Here is a 20,151-nt window from a genome sequence, read left to right on the forward strand (position 1 = left end):
CTATCTCTTAGCGATAGCGCCAAGTACCTAGGGATTACGCTAGATAGGAAACTGGACTGGCCATTGGCCTTTAATGGGGAATGTCCCCAAAAATAGTAAGATGGCTTTATACAGCGGTCATAAGACCCATCCTTTTCTACGGGGTGGTCTGGTGGCCTGCTCTAACCAACTCCACAATCAGGGAGAAGCTTAGGAAAACGCAAAGGATGGCGGAGGTCTGTATCACAGGCAGCCTACGCACCACACCGACGGACGCACTAGACTTCATACTCGACCTATTACCGGTAGAGATAATGGGGGTCAAGATGGCCACGCTATCGGCAATCAGGCTACGAGGGACGGGCATATGGAAATGGACTGACTACGGACACACCAAGTTAGATCTACACCACTGCACGCCAACGGGGTCTACAGACTACTGCGTACCTGTCGATAATCCCACCTTAAAATACAAGGTCTACATTCCAACAAGGGAGAAATGGGCCACACAAATCCCGGGACCAGCCGGTTCCCTCCATATCTACACAGGTTCAAAATTGAATGGCCAGGGTGGAGGCGGTTTCCATTGCGAACAGCTGTGTTTAAATGAGTCCTTCAGACTCCCCGACCACTGTAGTGTTTTCCAAGCAGAAGTAATAGCTATCGGAGAAGCACTCAGATCCCCAGCACTGATTGGAAATCAGGACACAATCTGTATCTTCTCAGACAGTCAAACGGCACTCAAAGCCCTTGACAGTCTTTCATCCAACTCCAGGACAGTGAATGACTGTCGCAGATCTCTTAACGAGATGGCAGAGCAGCATGACATACACCTCATATGGGTGCCCGGGCATAGGGACCACGAGGGTAATTGCGCCGCCGACGAACTAGCAAGAGCAGGTACTAACAATCCTCTCCTACCGGAGAAGGAACCAGTATGTATCCCCTTAGCTACGTGTAGGCTAAAATGCAGGGATCACTTTGACCGCGCATCACTGAGGAAATAGAGAAATCTCCAAAACTGCAGGAACTCCCGCATGATGTGGCCCAACCGATCTAGGAAGAGGTCAATGATGCTTATCGCCCTAAATAGGCAGGATTGTAGTCTGGCGATCAAGGCCATTACGGGACATTGGTTAATTGGAGCACACGCGGCTAGACTAGCGGTGCCACATTATGACTACTGCAGGAGCTGTGGAGACGAAGAAGAGGAAGAGACAGTTGCACACCTCCTGTGTCAATGCCCTGCGCTGGGGCGCATCCGACTCAAATTCTTGGGCGCAGCAATACTTACAGACCTTACAGACCTCGCGGAGGTCGCTCCACACAGACTGGTAGCTTTCACCCGTAAATCTGGATGGGACCGCAAGCCGTTTCATGAAGGAAAGAGCACCTTTGGGCCCATAAGTAGTGGGAAGGGAGAGGTCCTTTTGTAGGATCCTTGCCTGTGCGGTATCACAAGGAGCTCTAGCGGCTCAAGTGGATCAGAACCGGCCCCTCATCGCCGCCTCAACCTAACCTAACCTAACAAAAGAAAATCCGGACTTTAATATCGGAGACCCACCTTGAGGACAAGCGGCCCACACAACTGCTCAACGAGTTAAACGCACTCGCCGCAAACAAAGTTAACGAATCTTTCTTTAAAGCATTGTGGCTGCGCTTACAAACACAAGTACAAGGATCTTGCAAGCATCGGACGCCAGCCTAGAAAACTTAGCTAAGTTGGCAGAAAAAGTGATGGAAGTCGCCGATTTTCATCAGGTACGCACCGTCGACGCCAAGTCGGTGCAAACCAGCTGCGCCGTTTTTGACTATCGTCAGCATCGAACAACAGATCAACGTGCTGCTTAAAGCCCGTTCTCGCAAGAACAACTTGCAAAAGGATTGCAACAGCGTCACAGCTTCAGAGATGTGTTGGTACCACAGAAAATTTGGCAACGTCGCCAAGAAATGTCGCCAACCATGCTCTTTTTCAACCGAACCAAAAAACTAAAACAGGTTTCGGATTTGTTGGACAAATTCGAAGAAGACCATAACACAATTGCCCGCCTCGTCATTAAAGAAAACTTCTCCAAAACGCAGTTTCTTATCGACACGGGCGCCGACATTTCAGTGATGCCACCCTGCAAAAACTCAAAAACTATGCTCACTCCAGGGCTTCTTTTCGCCGCCAATGGCACGAAAATACAAGCCAATGGAGAAAAATGCATAGCATTGCCAATGGGATTGCGACGAAACTTCGCTTGGACCTTCGTGGTAGCTGACGTCAACTGCGCTATCATTGGATCCGATTTTCTTCAATATTTGGACTAACTTGTCGATAAGAAACGACGCAAACTCATCGATCGAGCTACGCTGCTCGAATCAAAATGTCTCGCGCCTCAACGTTAAATCAACGCCATTAAAGAAAGAAATCTTATGGAGAGTGGCGACCGTGTGGCGACTACCGAGCTCTGACCAACGTAACAGTGCCGGATCGATATCATATTCCGTAAGAAGATATTTTCGAAAATCGACCTGCAAAAAGCACATCACCAGATTCCTGTCAAAGATATTCTTAAAACAGCAATTATCACGCCTTTTGGGCTATTCGAATTTTTGTTCGTGACGTTCGGTCTGCGCAACGCAACATAAACTTTTTAGTGTCATATAAATGACGTCATACAAGGCCTCAACCTCGACCAATTCGGTAAATCACAACTCACGTTCCTGGGACACGACATCAGCCAGCACGGTTTGAACCATCCGAAGCCAAAGTGGAAGCCATTCGGCACTTTGAAAAACCGCTTATTACTAAAGATCTAAAAAAGTTTCTGGGTATAATTAATTTCTATCGGCCGTTTATCCCACGAGCAGCCGAGAACCAACACATACTCCAGACGCTGATCCAAGGCAATAAAACGAACGACAAAACCCCGATACTTTGGTCTACAGAAGCCGACCACGCATTCACCGCCTGCAAGAATGAGCTTGCAAACGCTACGTTGTTGAACTATGGTACATGGCACCAAACTCGCAATTAACGCCTACCACCGATGCATCCGACGACGCCATGGGTGCCGTAGTACATCAGATCATCAACGGGCAGACACAACCACTGGGTTTCTTCTCCAGGAAATTCACATCGACGCAAAAGAAGTACAGCACCTACGATAGAGAACTGACTGCCATCTATCAGGCCGTTTTGCACTTCAAGTACGCACTGGAGGGCAGAAGCTTCGTAATTTTCACCGACCACAAGCCGCTTATGTACGCCTTCATTCAACAGCGAGAAAGCATCACCTCGACGCGCTCGGCAACTGGATTTTATCAGCCAATTGAGCACCGATATCCGGCACATCTCTGGAGAAGAAAACAACGTGGCTGATCTTCACTCACGCATCGACGCCATCAAACACATCAACTTCGACGAGATGGCACTGGAACAGGAAAACAATGAGGAACTACAATCGCTTCACATTCTGTAGCCGAAAATACAATTTCACTAAAAAAATTGTCTCTTTCAGGCTCAAACAAGCAATTGTACTGCCACGTCGCCAATCAGAACCAGAAGTTTCGTGTGTGCCCAAAGCATGGTTAAAGCTCTTTATTCGCTGAGCCATCCAGGAGTTAGGGCAACGAACAAGTTGGTCAGCAAACACTACGTTTGGCCCCGCATGGCGAAGGATGTCTCTAAAATCGTACTCTCTTGCATCCCGTGCCAAAAAGCCAAAATCCAACGTCACACCAAATCGCCACTAGAACAGTACACCACCAGCGACGCCCGTTTCGAACACATAAATATCGACATATGTAACTACATAGCCAACTGGCCCATTGCCTTCATCGAACGGATACCGATACTGCCTCACGTGTACCGATAGTTTCTCAAAATGGCCTGCAGCAATTCCCTAAGTCGACATTACAGCACAATCTGTAGCCAACGCACTGATATCGGACTGGTTCGCTCAGTATGGAATTCTTTTCCACATCACAACCGATTTAGGTCGACAATGGGAGTCTACATTATTCTAAGAGCTTTCCAACATTTGTGGTTCAAAAAACATTTGCGTACGACGGCGTACCACCCGCAAGCCAATGGTATGATCGAACGCTGGCACAGAACGTTAAAATCTGCTTTAAAATCCGTCGATCCAATCAACTGGTTGCCCAATCCTACTAGGCCTACGCACAACAATTAAAAGCGAGTCTAATCGGGCTTGATAAATCGGGCTGAGCCCAGCTAAAAATGGTTTATGGCACCACACTACGGGTGCCAGGCTGATTTTTTGCACCGAGCACACAATTACACACCTAGTCCGAGTTCACCGAGGCTCTTTAAAAAACCATGTCTCAACTGCCAAGCACTAAGCCAGTGCACCATCATAATAAACCGCAAGAATTTGTGCACCCGGATCTAAACCATTGTAACCACGTCTTCGTCAGAGTGGATCGAGGGAAAACCACGTCGGCAGCAAACTACGAGGGTCCTTTCGAAGTGGTAACAAAACTCGAAAAATATTTTACGCTCAAAGGCCACACAAAGGACAACAAGTTTTCCATCGATCGACTTAAACAAGCTTACATCTTCAAAGACCAAACGCCTCCGACACAGGAGCAGACGACAGTGCCAACTGCCTAGCCACCCGAGCAAGTGTCACGATCAGGAACACGAATCAGATTCCCAGCAAAGTATCTTTCCCAACTGGAACTCTAGAAACTCTCTCTAGCAACCCTCATCAGTTCTCGTTAGCACGACCAAACTCGATAACTCACGCGAGTATCGATATTGCGGGAGTAAATCTCCGACACACTCTCTCTCTCGCCTTCGAAAGCTTCGTCCGCCGCCATTTCTGAGTCTTAGCCGCATTCGTCTCTTGATCATTTTTCTAGTTTTAAATATATGTGTATAGTGAATAATAAATATATGAACATTAAACACTCTCTCACATTCCCTTCTCCCTTTTGTAACATATACTTACATACTTATACTTAACGTTAGGCTTGCAAGGTGTCGAGTCTGCATTGTTTCCCGATCCCCAAAAACCAATAATATGTGACCACAAAATTCTCTGCTCGCTTATTAACAGTGTAAACGACTCGAAACGATTGGAAATATTATTTGATACTCCAAGCAACACAGTTATTTTTTTTGCAAGCTTCCTTTCAGCATTCTATTGCGTTTTAGACTTCATCTACTGCCTAGGTCACGGGACTATAACTCGCTTATGAATATGGAAGGACATACAAGTTTATTGCTTTTAAAGATTTCTTTAAATAATTGTTCGGTACTAAATGCATTGATATTAATTTAATGTATTGGTATCAGTCACATTGATCTGATTGATCGGATATGGTATAACTTTGGTGTTTTTAAAGTTAGAGAGTTAAAATATTACAAGAGAGTTGTTTTTTGCAAAATATTACGACGTGCCAAATTTCAAAAGGATTGGCCGACTATATCCTATAGCTGCCATATAACTGAACGATCGAAAATGACCCAACTTTCGTGTTTTTGAAGATTTGAAACTTTATACAGATTCTATTTTTGGTCAGATAATCCGACCTACCAAATTTCATAATGATCGGTCGACTATATCTTATAGCTGCCATATAACTGAACGATCCGGAATAGTTTTTGGTAGAAATACCAACATAGGTATTTTTAAAGATAGAAGTTTGGGAATTGTATTATTTTTGTATTATTATAATTTATTATTATTATTATCATATTCTCATAAGGATCGGCTAACTGTATCCGATGTTTGCTATATATATCCGGTTTTAACTGCAAGGGTATATCAACTTCGGCTCCGCCTGAAGTTAGCTTTCCATTCTTGTTTAAAATATAAAAGATGCTTAAAATAAATTTATCGTACCCTAGGATATAAGTCAGAACCTTGTTGCATAAGAGCGCCAATTGCAAACCAAAAACTATTTCTTAAAGTGAAATTATTTTGTATCCTAACTAACTCCACTTTTGTAACATCTGAAAGCTGTTCATCTTCACTTGATAGCGGTAATGGTAAACCACATTGTTCGCAGCTGATATCATCAACGTTGTGTGCATTGAAACGCAATATATTTGCTTTATGTGGATCATTACTTATACTTATTTTCTCATTATTAAGATTTCGTAGTTCCGCATGCTCCGTTGTATAATATTCTTTTTCAATTTTTTCTAATATATGTTCGCAAGCCATAGAGCAGGGTGGCTTGGCGTTAACCCATTCTATCGGTGACAGCCGAGCTACTATCCAAATTGATATTGAAACGAAAATATATCCAAATGCTATATAAACCCATATTTCTATAGCTAGAGGATTCATAAACGAAAAAAATTTCATTTGAGCTCGATCTGAAATCTGAAATAAAATAATTTATGTATTAATTTTGTATCAAGATATCAAAGAAACATTAAGCCCATTAGCCCATTAAGCCATTAACCTTAAAAAGAATTAATTTTATTGTGACTTTTTTATTTATACCTTTGGATTGAGTCCAGATCCTTGACGTAGGAACGTACCAGTTATAAACCAGAAACTATTTGATATGGAGAACTGGTTTTCAACTATATCCATTTCCTTGTAACATGGGTGAGGATTTTTCCACTCGTATGGAGAAAATCGAGCCATCACAAATAGAGCGAATGATACTAACATATAAGCAGCTAGCACATAAAGCCAAATCTCGATGGCCAATGGGTTCATAAAAGAGAAGAGTCTTGTAGGTTGACTGGTCGGCACCTATTAAATTTAGCCATATATGTATGTGAAGGAAAAACTGTTTTCTACAAAATTTAAAATTTGTAAATATTCAAGTAAGGGATACAGTAAGGGATTTTCTACACTTTCCTAAGAAAAATACATTGCAAAATATTACCTTAAACAGAATACCAATACCCAGGTTCATGAATGGTTTTGTAAAATCAATAACACTCTCTCGTGCGTAGTTAATAGTCATTGAAGCTACAGCAAGATCCGCCCTCTGGAGAATTTTTATTTGTTATTGATTTACATTGAAATATTTTATAGATTGAACACTTACCCTTTCCATTAATTCCTGAACAATACCATTCCATGTATTGGTTTCTGGTATATAAACACCATACATATTGTCGGGAACTAGTTCAATAGTGTATTGAAAGCCAACTTGTTGTGAAATTGCTTTAAGAAGATCGATACAAAAACCTTCAAACCTATCATTTCCAGTAAGATTTTTATCGTCTTTAACCATAACATAAGGACGTTCCTAAAAAAATAATATTATTGTCAGGATGGATTATTTATGTTGTATTTAAAATACATTGAACATTATTAATGAACATTACATTAAACATTATTAAGCCTAATGACCAATCTAAAAAAATATCTTAAGGTTTAAGGATCAAACAGCAATCATCTAACCTTCTTACGATATGCAACTTCCAGGAGGACTTGTTGCCTTTCAGAACTAGTCTAAATAATTAGGATTAATAAACAAGAGTCCTAATTAATAAGAATAGGTTATGATGAAGATTCCAGAAACTTGCATTCTTCTCGCATCATGCATTATGCTATCGGACGAGGATTTGGTGATCCCGGCAGCATCACCCGACGCACTGCACGCTGAAATAAGCGCTCCACTTATGTATGTATTTGTATACCCCTGCAGAGGGTATTATAATTTTGGTCAGAAGAGTGCAACGCAGTGAAGGAGAAATCTCCGACCCTATGAAGTATATATATGTCGGGGAAATAGAAGTTTTCTCCACGTCGACTCTCATCAGTCGCTTGATCGCTAGCTTGCTGCTCCTCCATTTTAAGTCCTGGATGATGCTGCGAGTCTTTGTTGCCTTTATTGCTTATAGCCGCCATTTACTCAACAGTCCTCAACAGGACACCACGCTAAAGCTCGGGACGAATAGAATTAACGAGTGAAAATTAGAAAGACAAGATCCAGCAACACAATGAAGCCACACACGGCCTCAGTTTGCAAACTGAGTCCCCATCATACCAGAAATGGTACATCTTTGCACGACCCATGGTCACACCATAGAGTCTCGGTCTAACGAGAGACTGAATTGTCTTCGTGTCTATAATAAACATCTGAATTTCATTCCAATTCATAATTTTAATCTCAAATTCGTAGAATGTTCCTTAACATAACTTAACTAAACTTTTACAAGCCAACTTTTAAATTCTTCGCCAAACACATGGCTTTACAAATTCATTAATCATATTACTCGTCCATCGCCCATAATTTGGCTTCACGAACTCATCAAACACATCAATCGTCCATCGCCCAACACTTCCAACAACTCTCGTCACGAATTCTCTTTTTCAACAGGCTTTTCCAACAGACTTCGTTCTGAACTTACATCAAGCTCTTCTGGAATTTTTACATCCTGTAACATTCGCAAACTTTCGTGTGGCTACTTGTAACGTCTATTGTTCTGTGTAGACTTTAAAACGTATCGATCTCCCTCCAATACTTCGACCACCAAAAAGGGTCCTCTGAACTTAGGATCTAGTTTCTTTTGCTGTCTCTCGGTGTTTTTAAGCAGCACAAAGTCCCCCACACAGAACCTTATTACTTTTGCCACATTTTTATCAAATTTTGTCTTCTCAGATCTAGCGGGCTTCTCCATATTCTTAGCAGCGAACTTCCTTGATTTAATCTTGTCAATTTCAACTTCGGTATCACTAATAGGTATCAACCCTAATGGTCCCTAATATCCCTAATATCAACCAATCAAAAGTTCTAAAAGACTACACTTAGTGCTACGATTAACTGTACAGGTAAGAGCTAACTGCACATCCCCTAGTGCATCCTGCTACGATCTAGAGCTTGTCTCAACAGCCATCAAAAGATTCTTCAGGGTACTCATGACTCCTTCAACTTGGCCATTGGCTCGACTTTCGCCCGTTCCAATTAGATGTAATTGTATTTTTTGGCTAGAACAAAATGGCACAAACTTTGTGCCCGTGAAGCTGCACCCCAGATCGGCAATTTAACGTGTTGGCACGCCGAAAGTGGCAATCGAAGATTTCATTGCATTTATACAAGTATTAGCATCCAAAGAAAAGGTGTGAAATAGATAAACGTATTTTGTAAAAGCGTCTATTTGTACAATGATGTATTCTTTACGATCGCTTTTTCCTGATATATCTATGTGAACAGGTTTTCCTGACGTACCCTTAGAAACTCTACATGTAATGCAGTTCTCCACAAATCTTCAAACATATTTTGCCATACCCGAAAACCAGTAATGATCGTACACTTTATCCAGTGTTTTCTCCCAACCTAGATGCATGATAGACTCATGTACCTGATTTATAACTGACCAGCGAAAAGTGTGAGGAACTACAGGTAATCAACGAGTTTTTGAATTTCTTTCAATCTTTCTATACAAGACATTTGATATAATTTCATAAGTGGCAACTATTGCCAGTGGTAAATCGTCATTCTTCAACTTAGTTAGGATTTCTGATATTTCTGGATCCTTTTGTTGTTCTACCATTATCCAATTCTCCGATATTTCTGTTAAGTCAATACGTTTTTCTTCTATTTTATTTGATACTAACTTATGTTTACCGTTCCTGTATTTATTTTCGAATTCAAATAATTGTAGAGACTCGCACCAACGATAAATCCTAGGTGACAACTCGATTTTATTTCGAGAAGATTTGATTGAGTCACAGTCAGTAAAAATTACGAATTTTCTCCCATGCAGATAGTAACGAAAATGTTTTAGAGCATTCACGACAGCCAACGTTTCCAATTCATATGATGTATATCTGGACTCACAGGGGCTAGTTGCTCTGCTAAAGTATTCAACCACTTGGGGCTTAAAGTTTATGCGGTGAAAAAGGATAGCACCATACCCGATAAAGCTGGCGTCGGTATGCAGTTCTATGGGAAATTGAGGTTCAAAAATAATCAAAACAGGCTTATTTGTAAATACATTTATGATTTTATTGCGAATTTGTTCATTTTGTGTTTGCCAATCAAACCTAGTCCGTCAGATGTGAGAAAATATAAAGGGTTCATCAGCTGAGAAAACCCCTGAATGAATTGACGAAAATATGACGCTAACCCAATGAACCCAAAGAAGTAACTGAAGGGAAGGGAACGCCACTAGGGTATCTATTTTGTTAAAATTTGGACGTATCTCCCCCGCTTCTATCTCATAGCCCAGATAGCTGCCTTCACCAAATCGTCTTATACAAGTTTCAAACGTTCATAAACTTCTTCTTTCATTTCTGAAACAATTAATAAATAACGAATGAGAAAGACTGCCAAGCGCCTTTAATACAGCTCTCTGAAACACTGAAGGTGCGTTTTTTAATCCAAAAGGAATCGCAAGAAATTCGTATTGTCCATCAGGGGTAACAAAAGAAGTATATTCAATTGATTTAGGGTGCATTGAAATGTGGAAATACCCGCTAGCCATGTCAAGAGAAGTAAAATATTTGGCTCACCTAACTCTAGCTATTTGATCTGATATTAACGGTAAAGGGAATTTATCAGCTACGGTATTTCTATTTAATTCCCTGTAATCAAAGCAAAGTCTCACTGAGCCGTCTTTCTTCTTTACCAACAATGCAGGGCTCGCAAATGGTGAGTTACTAGGTCTGATAACCCTATATTCGATCAATTTTTTAATTTTAGCACGTACTAACTCCCGTTCGCTTGGACTACATCGGTATGGTCGCCTTTGCACAGTATTAGTCGATTCAATTAAACAAATATGCATTTTCTCAGTATTCACACGAGTTTGCGGAGTGCCTTCGATAAAAGAGTATGTTTCTTTAGCAATGATATTAAAGTTTTTTTTTCATTTTCGACGAATTTTATATAAATTAGTGGGCTGAATGATTTCACAAATGTTTACAACTTTAGTTTGAACAAATTCAAAACTATCATAGGAGACTTCTACTAAAAATCCTTGAGCCCATATTTCTCCAGTAGGGGGGTAGGCCAGTAGGGGGGCGTTTCTGCCGCAAAAGATCCCAGAATTATTGAAGTAAGAAGTTGGGGGCGTCTTTTCGTGAATTCAAAAATAACGCGGTCAGCTTTATTGGGCTGCTTACAGAGGATTAACTTAACTAGTACAACAAAACGGACGATCGATGACGGCCGACGAGAGAGCGAGAGTGCATAAAGCCCGCGGCTTCTCCACGAGGTGCAGCAGAGTGTGGTGATCGTGATCACACACCTCACATTGCAGACTCGGCATCGGTAGGATTGTGTACCTCGAGTACATCTGCTCTCCAGTGACTGGGCGTGGCGACATCGTGCTGAATATGATCTTGGAAGACAGAATTTAACCCGGATCAGACGGATCATCAGATGATTGCCACCGTGCAGCCTGATGCGATGCGTAAATTAAAGGAGTTGAGGCAGAATTGTGCTCGCAACCTGAATCCGGTTCCGAACCGGGCAGAGAAAATTATTAAAAAGGCCTATAGGCCTGAAAATATAATTAAAACTGTACTGAAAAAAATGTTTCACATGCGCACCTAATCAGCATCGGTCTCAAGTTCCATATCCCTGAACTCAAATGGATCGTCTTCAATATTTTCAGTTAGCTACGATTAACTGTACAGGTAAGAGCTAACTGCACATCCCCTAGTGCATCCTGCCACGATCTAGAGCTTGTCTCAACAGCCATCAAAAGATTCTTCAGGGTAATCATGACTCCTTCAACTTGGCCATTGGCTCGACTTTCGCCCGTTCCAATTAGATGTAATTGTATTTTTTGGCTAGAACAAAATTGCACAAACTTTGTGCCCGTGAAGCTGCACCCCAGATCGGCAATTTAACGTGTTGGCACGCCGAAAGTGGCAATCGAAGATTTCATTGCATTTATACAAGTATTAGCATCCAAAGAAAAGGTGTGAAATAGATAAACGTATTTTGTAAAAGCGTCTAATTGTACAATGATGTATTCTTTACGATCGCTTTTTCCTGATATATCTATGTGAACAGGTTTTCCTGACGTACCCTTAGAAACTCTACATGTAATGCAGTTCTCCACAAATCTTCAAACATATTTTGCCATACCCGAAAACCAGTAATGATCGTACACTTTATCCAGTGTTTTCTCCCAACCTAGATGCATGATAGACTCATGTACCTGATTTATAACTGACCAGCGAAAAGTGTGAGGAACTACAGGTAATCAACGAGTTTTTGAATTTCTTTCAATCTTTCTATACAAGACATTTGATATAATTTCATAAGTGGCAACTATTGCCAGTGGTAAATCGTCATTCTTCAACTTAGTTAGGATTTCTGATATTTCTGGATCCTTTTGTTGTTCTACCATTATCCAATTCTCCGATATTTCTGTTAAGTCAATACGTTTTTCTTCTATTTTATTTGATACTAACTTATGTTTACCGTTCCTGTATTTATTTTCGAATTCAAATAATTGTAGAGACTCGCACCAACGATAAATCCTAGGTGACAACTCGATTTTATTTCGAGAAGATTTGATTGAGTCACAGTCAGTAAAAATTACGAATTTTCTCCCATGCAGATAGTAACGAAAATGTTTTAGAGCATTCACGACAGCCAACGTTTCCAATTCATATGATGTATATCTGGACTCACAGGGGCTAGTTGCTCTGCTAAAGTATTCAACCACTTGGGGCTTAAAGTTTATGCGGTGAAAAAGGATAGCACCATACCCGATAAAGCTGGCGTCGGTATGCAGTTCTATGGGAAATTGAGGTTCAAAAATAATCAAAACAGGCTTATTTGTAAATACATTTATGATTTTATTGCGAATTTGTTCATTTTGTGTTTGCCAATCAAACCTAGTCCGTCAGATGTGAGAAAATATAAAGGGTTCATCAGCTGAGAAAACCCCTGAATGAATTGACGAAAATATGACGCTAACCCAATGAACCCAAAGAAGTAACTGAAGGGAAGGGAACGCCACTAGGGTATCTATTTTGTTAAAATTTGGACGTATCTCCCCCGCTTCTATCTCATAGTCCAGATAGCTGCCTTCACCAAATCGTCTTATACAAGTTTCAAACGTTCATAAACTTCTTCTTTCATTTCTGAAACAATTAATAAATAACGAATGAGAAAGACTGCCAAGCGCCTTTAATACAGCTCTCTGAAACACTGAAGGTGCGTTTTTTAATCCAAAAGGAATCGCAAGAAATTCGTATTGTCCATCAGGGGTAACAAAAGAAGTATATTCAATTGATTTAGGGTGCATTGAAATCTGGAAATACCCGCTAGCCATGTCAAGAGAAGTAAAATATTTGGCTCACCTAACTCTAGATATTTGATCTAATATTAACGGTAAAGGGAATTTATCAGCTACGGTATTTCTATTTAATTCCCTGTAATCAAAGCAAAGTCTCACTGAGCCGTCTTTCTTCTTTACCAACAATGCAGGGCTCGCAAATGGTGAGTTACTAGGTCTGATAACCCTATATTCGATCAATTTTTTAATTTTAGCACGTACTAACTCCCGTTCGCTTGGACTACATCGGTATGGTCGCCTTTGCACAGTATTAGTCGATTCAATTAAACAAATATGCATTTTCTCAGTATTCACACGAGTTTGCGGAGTGCCTTCGATAAAAGAGTATGTTTCTTTAGCAATGATATTAAAGTTTTTTTTTCATTTTCGACGAATTTTATATAAATTAGTGGGCTGAATGATTTCACAAATGTTTACAACTTTAGTTTGAACAAATTCAAAACTATCATAGGAGACTTCTACTAAAAATCCTTGAGCCCATATTTCTCCAGTAGGGGGGTAGGCCAGTAGGGGGGCGTTTCTGCCGCAAAAGATCCCAGAATTATTGAAGTAAGAAGTTGGGGGCGTCTTTTCGTGAATTCAAAAATAACGCGGTCAGCTTTATTGGGCTGCTTACAGAGGATTAACTTAACTAGTACAACAAAACGGACGATCGATGACGGCCGACGAGAGAGCGAGAGTGCATAAAGCCCGCGGCTTCTCCACGAGGTGCAGCAGAGTGTGGTGATCGTGATCACACACCTCACATTGCAGACTCGGCATCGGTAGGATTGTGTACCTCGAGTACATCTGCTCTCCAGTGACTGGGCGTGGCGACATCGTGCTGAATATGATCTTGGAAGACAGAATTTAACCCGGATCAGACGGATCATCAGATGATTGCCACCGTGCAGCCTGATGCGATGCGTAAATTAAAGGAGTTGAGGCAGAATTGTGCTCGCAACCTGAATCCGGTTCCGAACCGGGCAGAGAAAATTATTAAAAAGGCCTATAGGCCTGAAAATATAATTAAAACTGTACTGAAAAAAATGTTTCACATGCGCACCTAATCAGCATCGGTCTCAAGTTCCATATCCCTGAACTCAAATGGATCGTCTTCAATATTTTCAGTTAGCTACGATTAACTGTACAGGTAAGAGCTAACTGCACATCCCCTAGTGCATCCTGCCACGATCTAGAGCTTGTCTCAACAGCCATCAAAAGATTCTTCAGGGTAATCATGACTCCTTCAACTTGGCCATTGGCTCGACTTTCGCCCGTTCCAATTAGATGTAATTGTATTTTTTGGCTAGAACAAAATTGCACAAACTTTGTGCCCGTGAAGCTGCACCCCAGATCGGCAATTTAACGTGTTGGCACGCCGAAAGTGGCAATCGAAGATTTCATTGCATTTATACAAGTATTAGCATCCAAAGAAAAGGTGTGAAATAGATAAACGTATTTTGTAAAAGCGTCTATTTGTACAATGATGTATTTTTTACGATCGCTTTTTCCTGATATATCTATGTGAACAGGTTTTCCTGACGTACCCTTAGAAACTCTACATGTAATACAGTTCTCCACAAATCTTCAAACATATTTTGCCATACCCGAAAACCAGTAATGATCGTACACTTTATCCAGTGTTTTCTCCCAACCTAGATGCATGATAGACTCATGTACCTGATTTATAACTGACCAGCGAAAAGTGTGAGGAACTACAGGTAATCAACGAGTTTTTGAATTTCTTTCAATCTTTCTATACAAGACATTTGATATAATTTTATAAGTGGCAACTATTGCCAGTGGTAAATCGTCATTCTTCAACTTAGTTAGGATTTCTGATATTTCTGGATCCTTTTGTTGTTCTACCATTATCCAATTCTCCGATATTTCTGTTAAGTCAATACGTTTTTCTTCTATTTTATTTGATACTAACTTATGTTTACCTTTCCTGTATTTATTTTCGAATTCAAATAATTGTAGAGACTCGCACCAACGATAAATCCTAGGTGACAACTCGATTTTATTTCGAGAAGATTTGATTGAGTCACAGTCAGTAAAAATTACGAATTTTCTCCCATGCAGATAGTAACGAAAATGTTTTAGAGCATTCACGACAGCCAACGTTTCCAATTCATATGATGTATATCTGGACTCACAGTTGCTCTGCTAAAGTATTCAACCACTTGGGGCTTAAAGTTTATGCGGTGAAAAAGGATAGCACCATACCCGATAAAGCTGGCGTCGGTATGCAGTTCTATGGGAAATTGAGGTTCAAAAATAATCAAAACAGGCTTATTTGTAAATACATTTATGATTTTATTGCGAATTTGTTCATTTTGTGTTTGCCAATCAAACCTAGTCCGTCAGATGTGAGAAAATATAAAGGGTTCATCAGCTGAGAAAACCCCTGAATGAATTGACGAAAATATGACGCTAACCCAATGAACCCAAAGAAGTAACTGAAGGGAAGGGAACGCGACTAGGGTATCTATTTTGTTAAAATTTGGACGTATCTCCCCCGCTTCTATCTCATAGCCCAGATAGCTGCCTTCACCAAATCGTCTTATACAAGTTTCAAACGTTCATAAACTTCTTCTTTCATTTCTGAAACAATTAATAAATAACGAATGAGAAAGACTGCCAAGCGCCTTTAATACAGCTCTCTGAAACACTGAAGGTGCGTTTTTTAATCCAAAAGGAATCGCAAGAAATTCGTATTGTCCATCAGGGGTAACAAAAGAAGTATATTCAATTGATTTAGGGTGCATTGAAATGTGGAAATACCCGCTAGCCATGTCAAGAGAAGTAAAATATTTGGCTCACCTAACTCTAGCTATTTGATCTGATATTAACGGTAAAGGGAATTTATCAGCTACGGTATTTCTATTTAATTCCCTGTAATCAAAGCAAAGTCTCACTGAGCCGTCTTTCTTCTTTACCAACAATGCAGGGCTCGCAAATGGTGAGTTACTAGGTCTGATAACCCTATATTCGATCAATTTTTTAATTTTAGCACGTACTAACTCCCGTTCGCTTGGACTACATCGGTATGGTCGCCTTTGCACAGTATTAGTCGATTCAATTAAACAAATATGCATTTTCTCAGTATTCACACGAGTTTGCGGAGTGCCTTCGATAAAAGAGTATGTTTCTTTAGCAATGATATTAAAGTTTTTTTTTCATTTTCGACGAATTTTATATAAATTAGTGGGCTGAATGATTTCACAAATGTTTACAACTTTAGTTTGAACAAATTCAAAACTATCATAGGAGACTTCTACTAAAAATCCTTGAGCCCATATTTCTCCAGTAGGGGGGTAGGCCAGTAGGGGGGCGTTTCTGCCGCAAAAGATCCCAGAATTATTGAAGTAAGAAGTTGGGGGCGTCTTTTCGTGAATTCAAAAATAACGCGGTCAGCTTTATTGGGCTGCTTACAGAGGATTAACTTAACTAGTACAACAAAACGGACGATCGATGACGGCCGACGAGAGAGCGAGAGTGCATAAAGCCCGCGGCTTCTCCACGAGGTGCAGCAGAGTGTGGTGATCGTGATCACACACCTCACATTGCAGACTCGGCATCGGTAGGATTGTGTACTTCGAGTACATCTGCTCTCCAGTGACTGGGCGTGGCGACATCGTGCTGAATATGATCTTGGAAGACAGAATTTAACCCGGATCAGACGGATCATCAGATGATTGCCACCGTGCAGCCTGATGCGATGCGTAAATTAAAGGAGTTGAGGCAGAATTGTGCTCGCAACCTGAATCCGGTTCCGAACCGGGCAGAGAAAATTATTAAAAAGGCCTATAGGCCTGAAAATATAATTAAAACTGTACTGAAAAAAATGTTTCACATGCGCACCTAATCAGCATCGGTCTCAAGTTCCATATCCCTGAACTCAAATGGATCGTCTTCAATATTTTCAGTTAGCTACGATTAACTGTACAGGTAAGAGCTAACTGCACATCCCCTAGTGCATCCTGCCACGATCTAGAGCTTGTCTCAACAGCCATCAAAAGATTCTTCAGGGTAATCATGATTCCTTCAACTTGGCCATTGGCTCGACTTTCGCCCGTTCCAATTAGATGTAATTGTATTTTTTGGCTAGAACAAAATTGCACAAACTTTGTGCCCGTGAAGCTGCACCCCAGATCGGCAATTTAACGTGTTGGCACGCCGAAAGTGGCAATCGAAGATTTCATTGCATTTATACAAGTATTAGCATCCAAAGAAAAGGTGTGAAATAGATAAACGTATTTTGTAAAAGCGTCTATTTGTACAATGATGTATTCTTTACGATCGCTTTTTCCTGATATATCTATGTGAACAGGTTTTCCTGACGTACCCTTAGAAACTCTACATGTAATGCAGTTCTCCACAAATCTTCAAACATATTTTGCCATACCCGAAAACCAGTAATGATCGTACACTTTATCCAGTGTTTTCTCCCAACCTAGATGCATGATAGACTCATGTACCTGATTTATAACTGACCAGCGAAAAGTGTGAGGAACTACAGGTAATCAACGAGTTTTTGAATTTCTTTCAATCTTTCTATACAAGACATTTGATATAATTTCATAAGTGGCAACTATTGCCAGTGGTAAATCGTCATTCTTCAACTTAGTTAGGATTTCTGATATTTCTGGATCCTTTTGTTGTTCTACCATTATCCAATTCTCCGATATTTCTGTTAAGTCAATACGTTTTTCTTCTATTTTATTTGATACTAACTTATGTTTACCTTTCCTGTATTTATTTTCGAATTCAAATAATTGTAGAGACTCGCACCAACGATAAATCCTAGGTGACAACTCGATTTTATTTCGAGAAGATTTGATTGAGTCACAGTCAGTAAAAATTACGAATTTTCTCCCTTGCAGATAGTAACGAAAATGTTTTAGAGCATTCACGACAGCCAACGTTTCCAATTCATATGATGTATATCTGGACTCACAGTTGCTCTGCTAAAGTATTCAACCACTTGGGGCTTAAAGTTTATGCGGTGAAAAAGGATAGCACCATACCCGATAAAGCTGGCGTCGGTATGCAGTTCTATGGGAAATTGAGGTTCAAAAATAATCAAAACAGGCTTATTTGTAAATACATTTATGATTTTATTGCGAATTTGTTCATTTTGTGTTTGCCAATCAAACCTAGTCCGTCAGATGTGAGAAAATATAAAGGGTTCATCAGCTGAGAAAACCCCTGAATGAATTGACGAAAATATGACGCTAACCCAATGAACCCAAAGAAGTAACTGAAGGGAAGGGAACGCCACTAGGGTATCTATTTTGTTAGAATTTGGACGTATCTCCCCCGCTTCTATCTCATAGCCCAGATAGCTGCCTTCACCAAATCGTCTTATACAAGTTTCAAACGTTCATAAACTTCTTCTTTCATTTCTGAAACAATTAATAAATAACGAATGAGAAAGACTGCCAAGCGCCTTTAATACAGCTCTCTGAAACACTGAAGGTGCGTTTTTTAATCCAAAAGGAATCGCAAGAAATTCGTATTGTCCATCAGGGGTAACAAAAGAAGTATATTCAATTGATTCAGGGTGCATTGAAATCTGGAAATACCCGCTAGCCATGTCAAGAGAAGTAAAATATTTGGCTCACCTAACTCTAGCTATTTGATCTGATATTAACGGTAAAGGGAATTTATCAGCTACGGTATTTCTATTTAATTCCCTGTAATCAAAGCAAAGTCTCGCTGAGCCGTCTTTCTTCTTTACCAACAATGCAGGGCTCGCAAATGGTGAGTTACTAGGTCTGATAACCCTATATTCGATCAATTTTTTAATTTTAGCACGTACTAACTCCCGTTCGCTTGGACTACATCGGTATGGTCGCCTTTGCACAGTATTAGTCGATTCAATTAAACAAATATGCATTTTCTCAGTATTCACACGAGTTTGCGGAGTGCCTTCGATAAAAGATAGAGTATGTTTCTTTAGCAATGATATTAAAGTTTTTTTTTCATTTTCGACGAATTTTATATAAATTAGTGGGCTGAATGATTTCAATAATGTTTACAACTTTAGTTTGAACAAATTCAAAACTATCATAGGAGACTTCTACTAAAAATCCTTGAGCCCATATTTCTCCAGTAGGGGGGTAGGCCAGTAGGGGGGCGTTTCTGCCGCAAAAGATCCCAGAATTATTGAAGTAAGAAGTTGGGGGCGTCTTTTCGTGAATTCAAAAATAACGCGGTCAGCTTTATTGGGCTGCTTACAGAGGATTAACTTAACTAGTACAACAAAACGGACGATCGATGACGGCCGACGAGAGAGCGAGAGTGCATAAAGCCCGCGGCTTCTCCACGAGGTGCAGCAGAGTGTGGTGATCGTAATCACACACCTCACATTGCAGACTCGGCATCTGTAGGATTGTGTACCTCGAGTACATCTGCTCTCCAGTGACTGGGCGTGGCGACATCGTGCTGAATATAATCTTGGAAGACAGAATTTAACCCGGATCAGACGGATCATCAGATGATTGCCACCTGATGCGATGCGTAAATTAAAGGAGTTGAGGCAGAATTGTGCTCGCAACCTGAATCCGGTTCCGAACCGGGCAGAGAAAATTATTAAAAAGGCCTATAGGCCTGAAAATATAATTAAAACTGTACTGAAAAAAATGTTTAACATGCGCACCTAATCAACATCTTCATCGGTCTCAAGTTCCATATCCCTGAACTCAAATGGATCGTCTTCAATATTTTCAACATGATCATCAACGCTCCTTAAGGGACTGTCGAGCAATTCTAACACTTCTTTTGAAAGAAGAAATCTGTTTTGTAGTTTGATACGGTTAGCTAGGTTAACCGATGATATGATAGGGTGTGGTGTATCCAATTATCTGTGAAATACGTCCTTCAAACTTTTGCTTCGACTGCTTTTTCTCGCATGATGAAGACGATCCGATTTC

General features: G+C 40.4%; 1 protein-coding gene across 8 annotated transcripts in view; it reads right to left on the reverse strand.

Moving 5' to 3' along the window:
- LOC108121638 (glutamate receptor ionotropic, kainate 2) overlaps positions 1–20,151 on the reverse strand; it is a 270,475-nt gene that overhangs the window by 27,974 nt on the left and 222,350 nt on the right. For 3 of the 8 annotated variants that reach the window (XM_070282468.1, XM_070282469.1, XM_070282471.1), the window contains 4 exons: positions 7,006–7,209; positions 6,841–6,945; positions 6,447–6,704; positions 5,838–6,323 (listed from right to left, as the gene is read on the reverse strand). In XM_070282468.1, coding sequence (XP_070138569.1) covers positions 5,838–6,323; positions 6,447–6,704; positions 6,841–6,945; positions 7,006–7,209 — 1,053 coding nt within the window. Of the gene's footprint in view, positions 1–5,837; positions 6,324–6,446; positions 6,749–6,840; positions 6,946–7,005; positions 7,210–20,151 lie in introns of those variants that run through there. The other 5 variants (XM_043213532.2, XM_043213533.2, XR_006246427.2 and 2 more) reach the window with 5 other exon arrangements.

The sequence above is a fragment of the Drosophila bipectinata genome, chromosome 4 (assembly GCF_030179905.1).
Source record: "Drosophila bipectinata strain 14024-0381.07 chromosome 4, DbipHiC1v2, whole genome shotgun sequence".
NCBI classification, from domain to species: Eukaryota; Metazoa; Arthropoda; class Insecta; order Diptera; family Drosophilidae; genus Drosophila; species Drosophila bipectinata.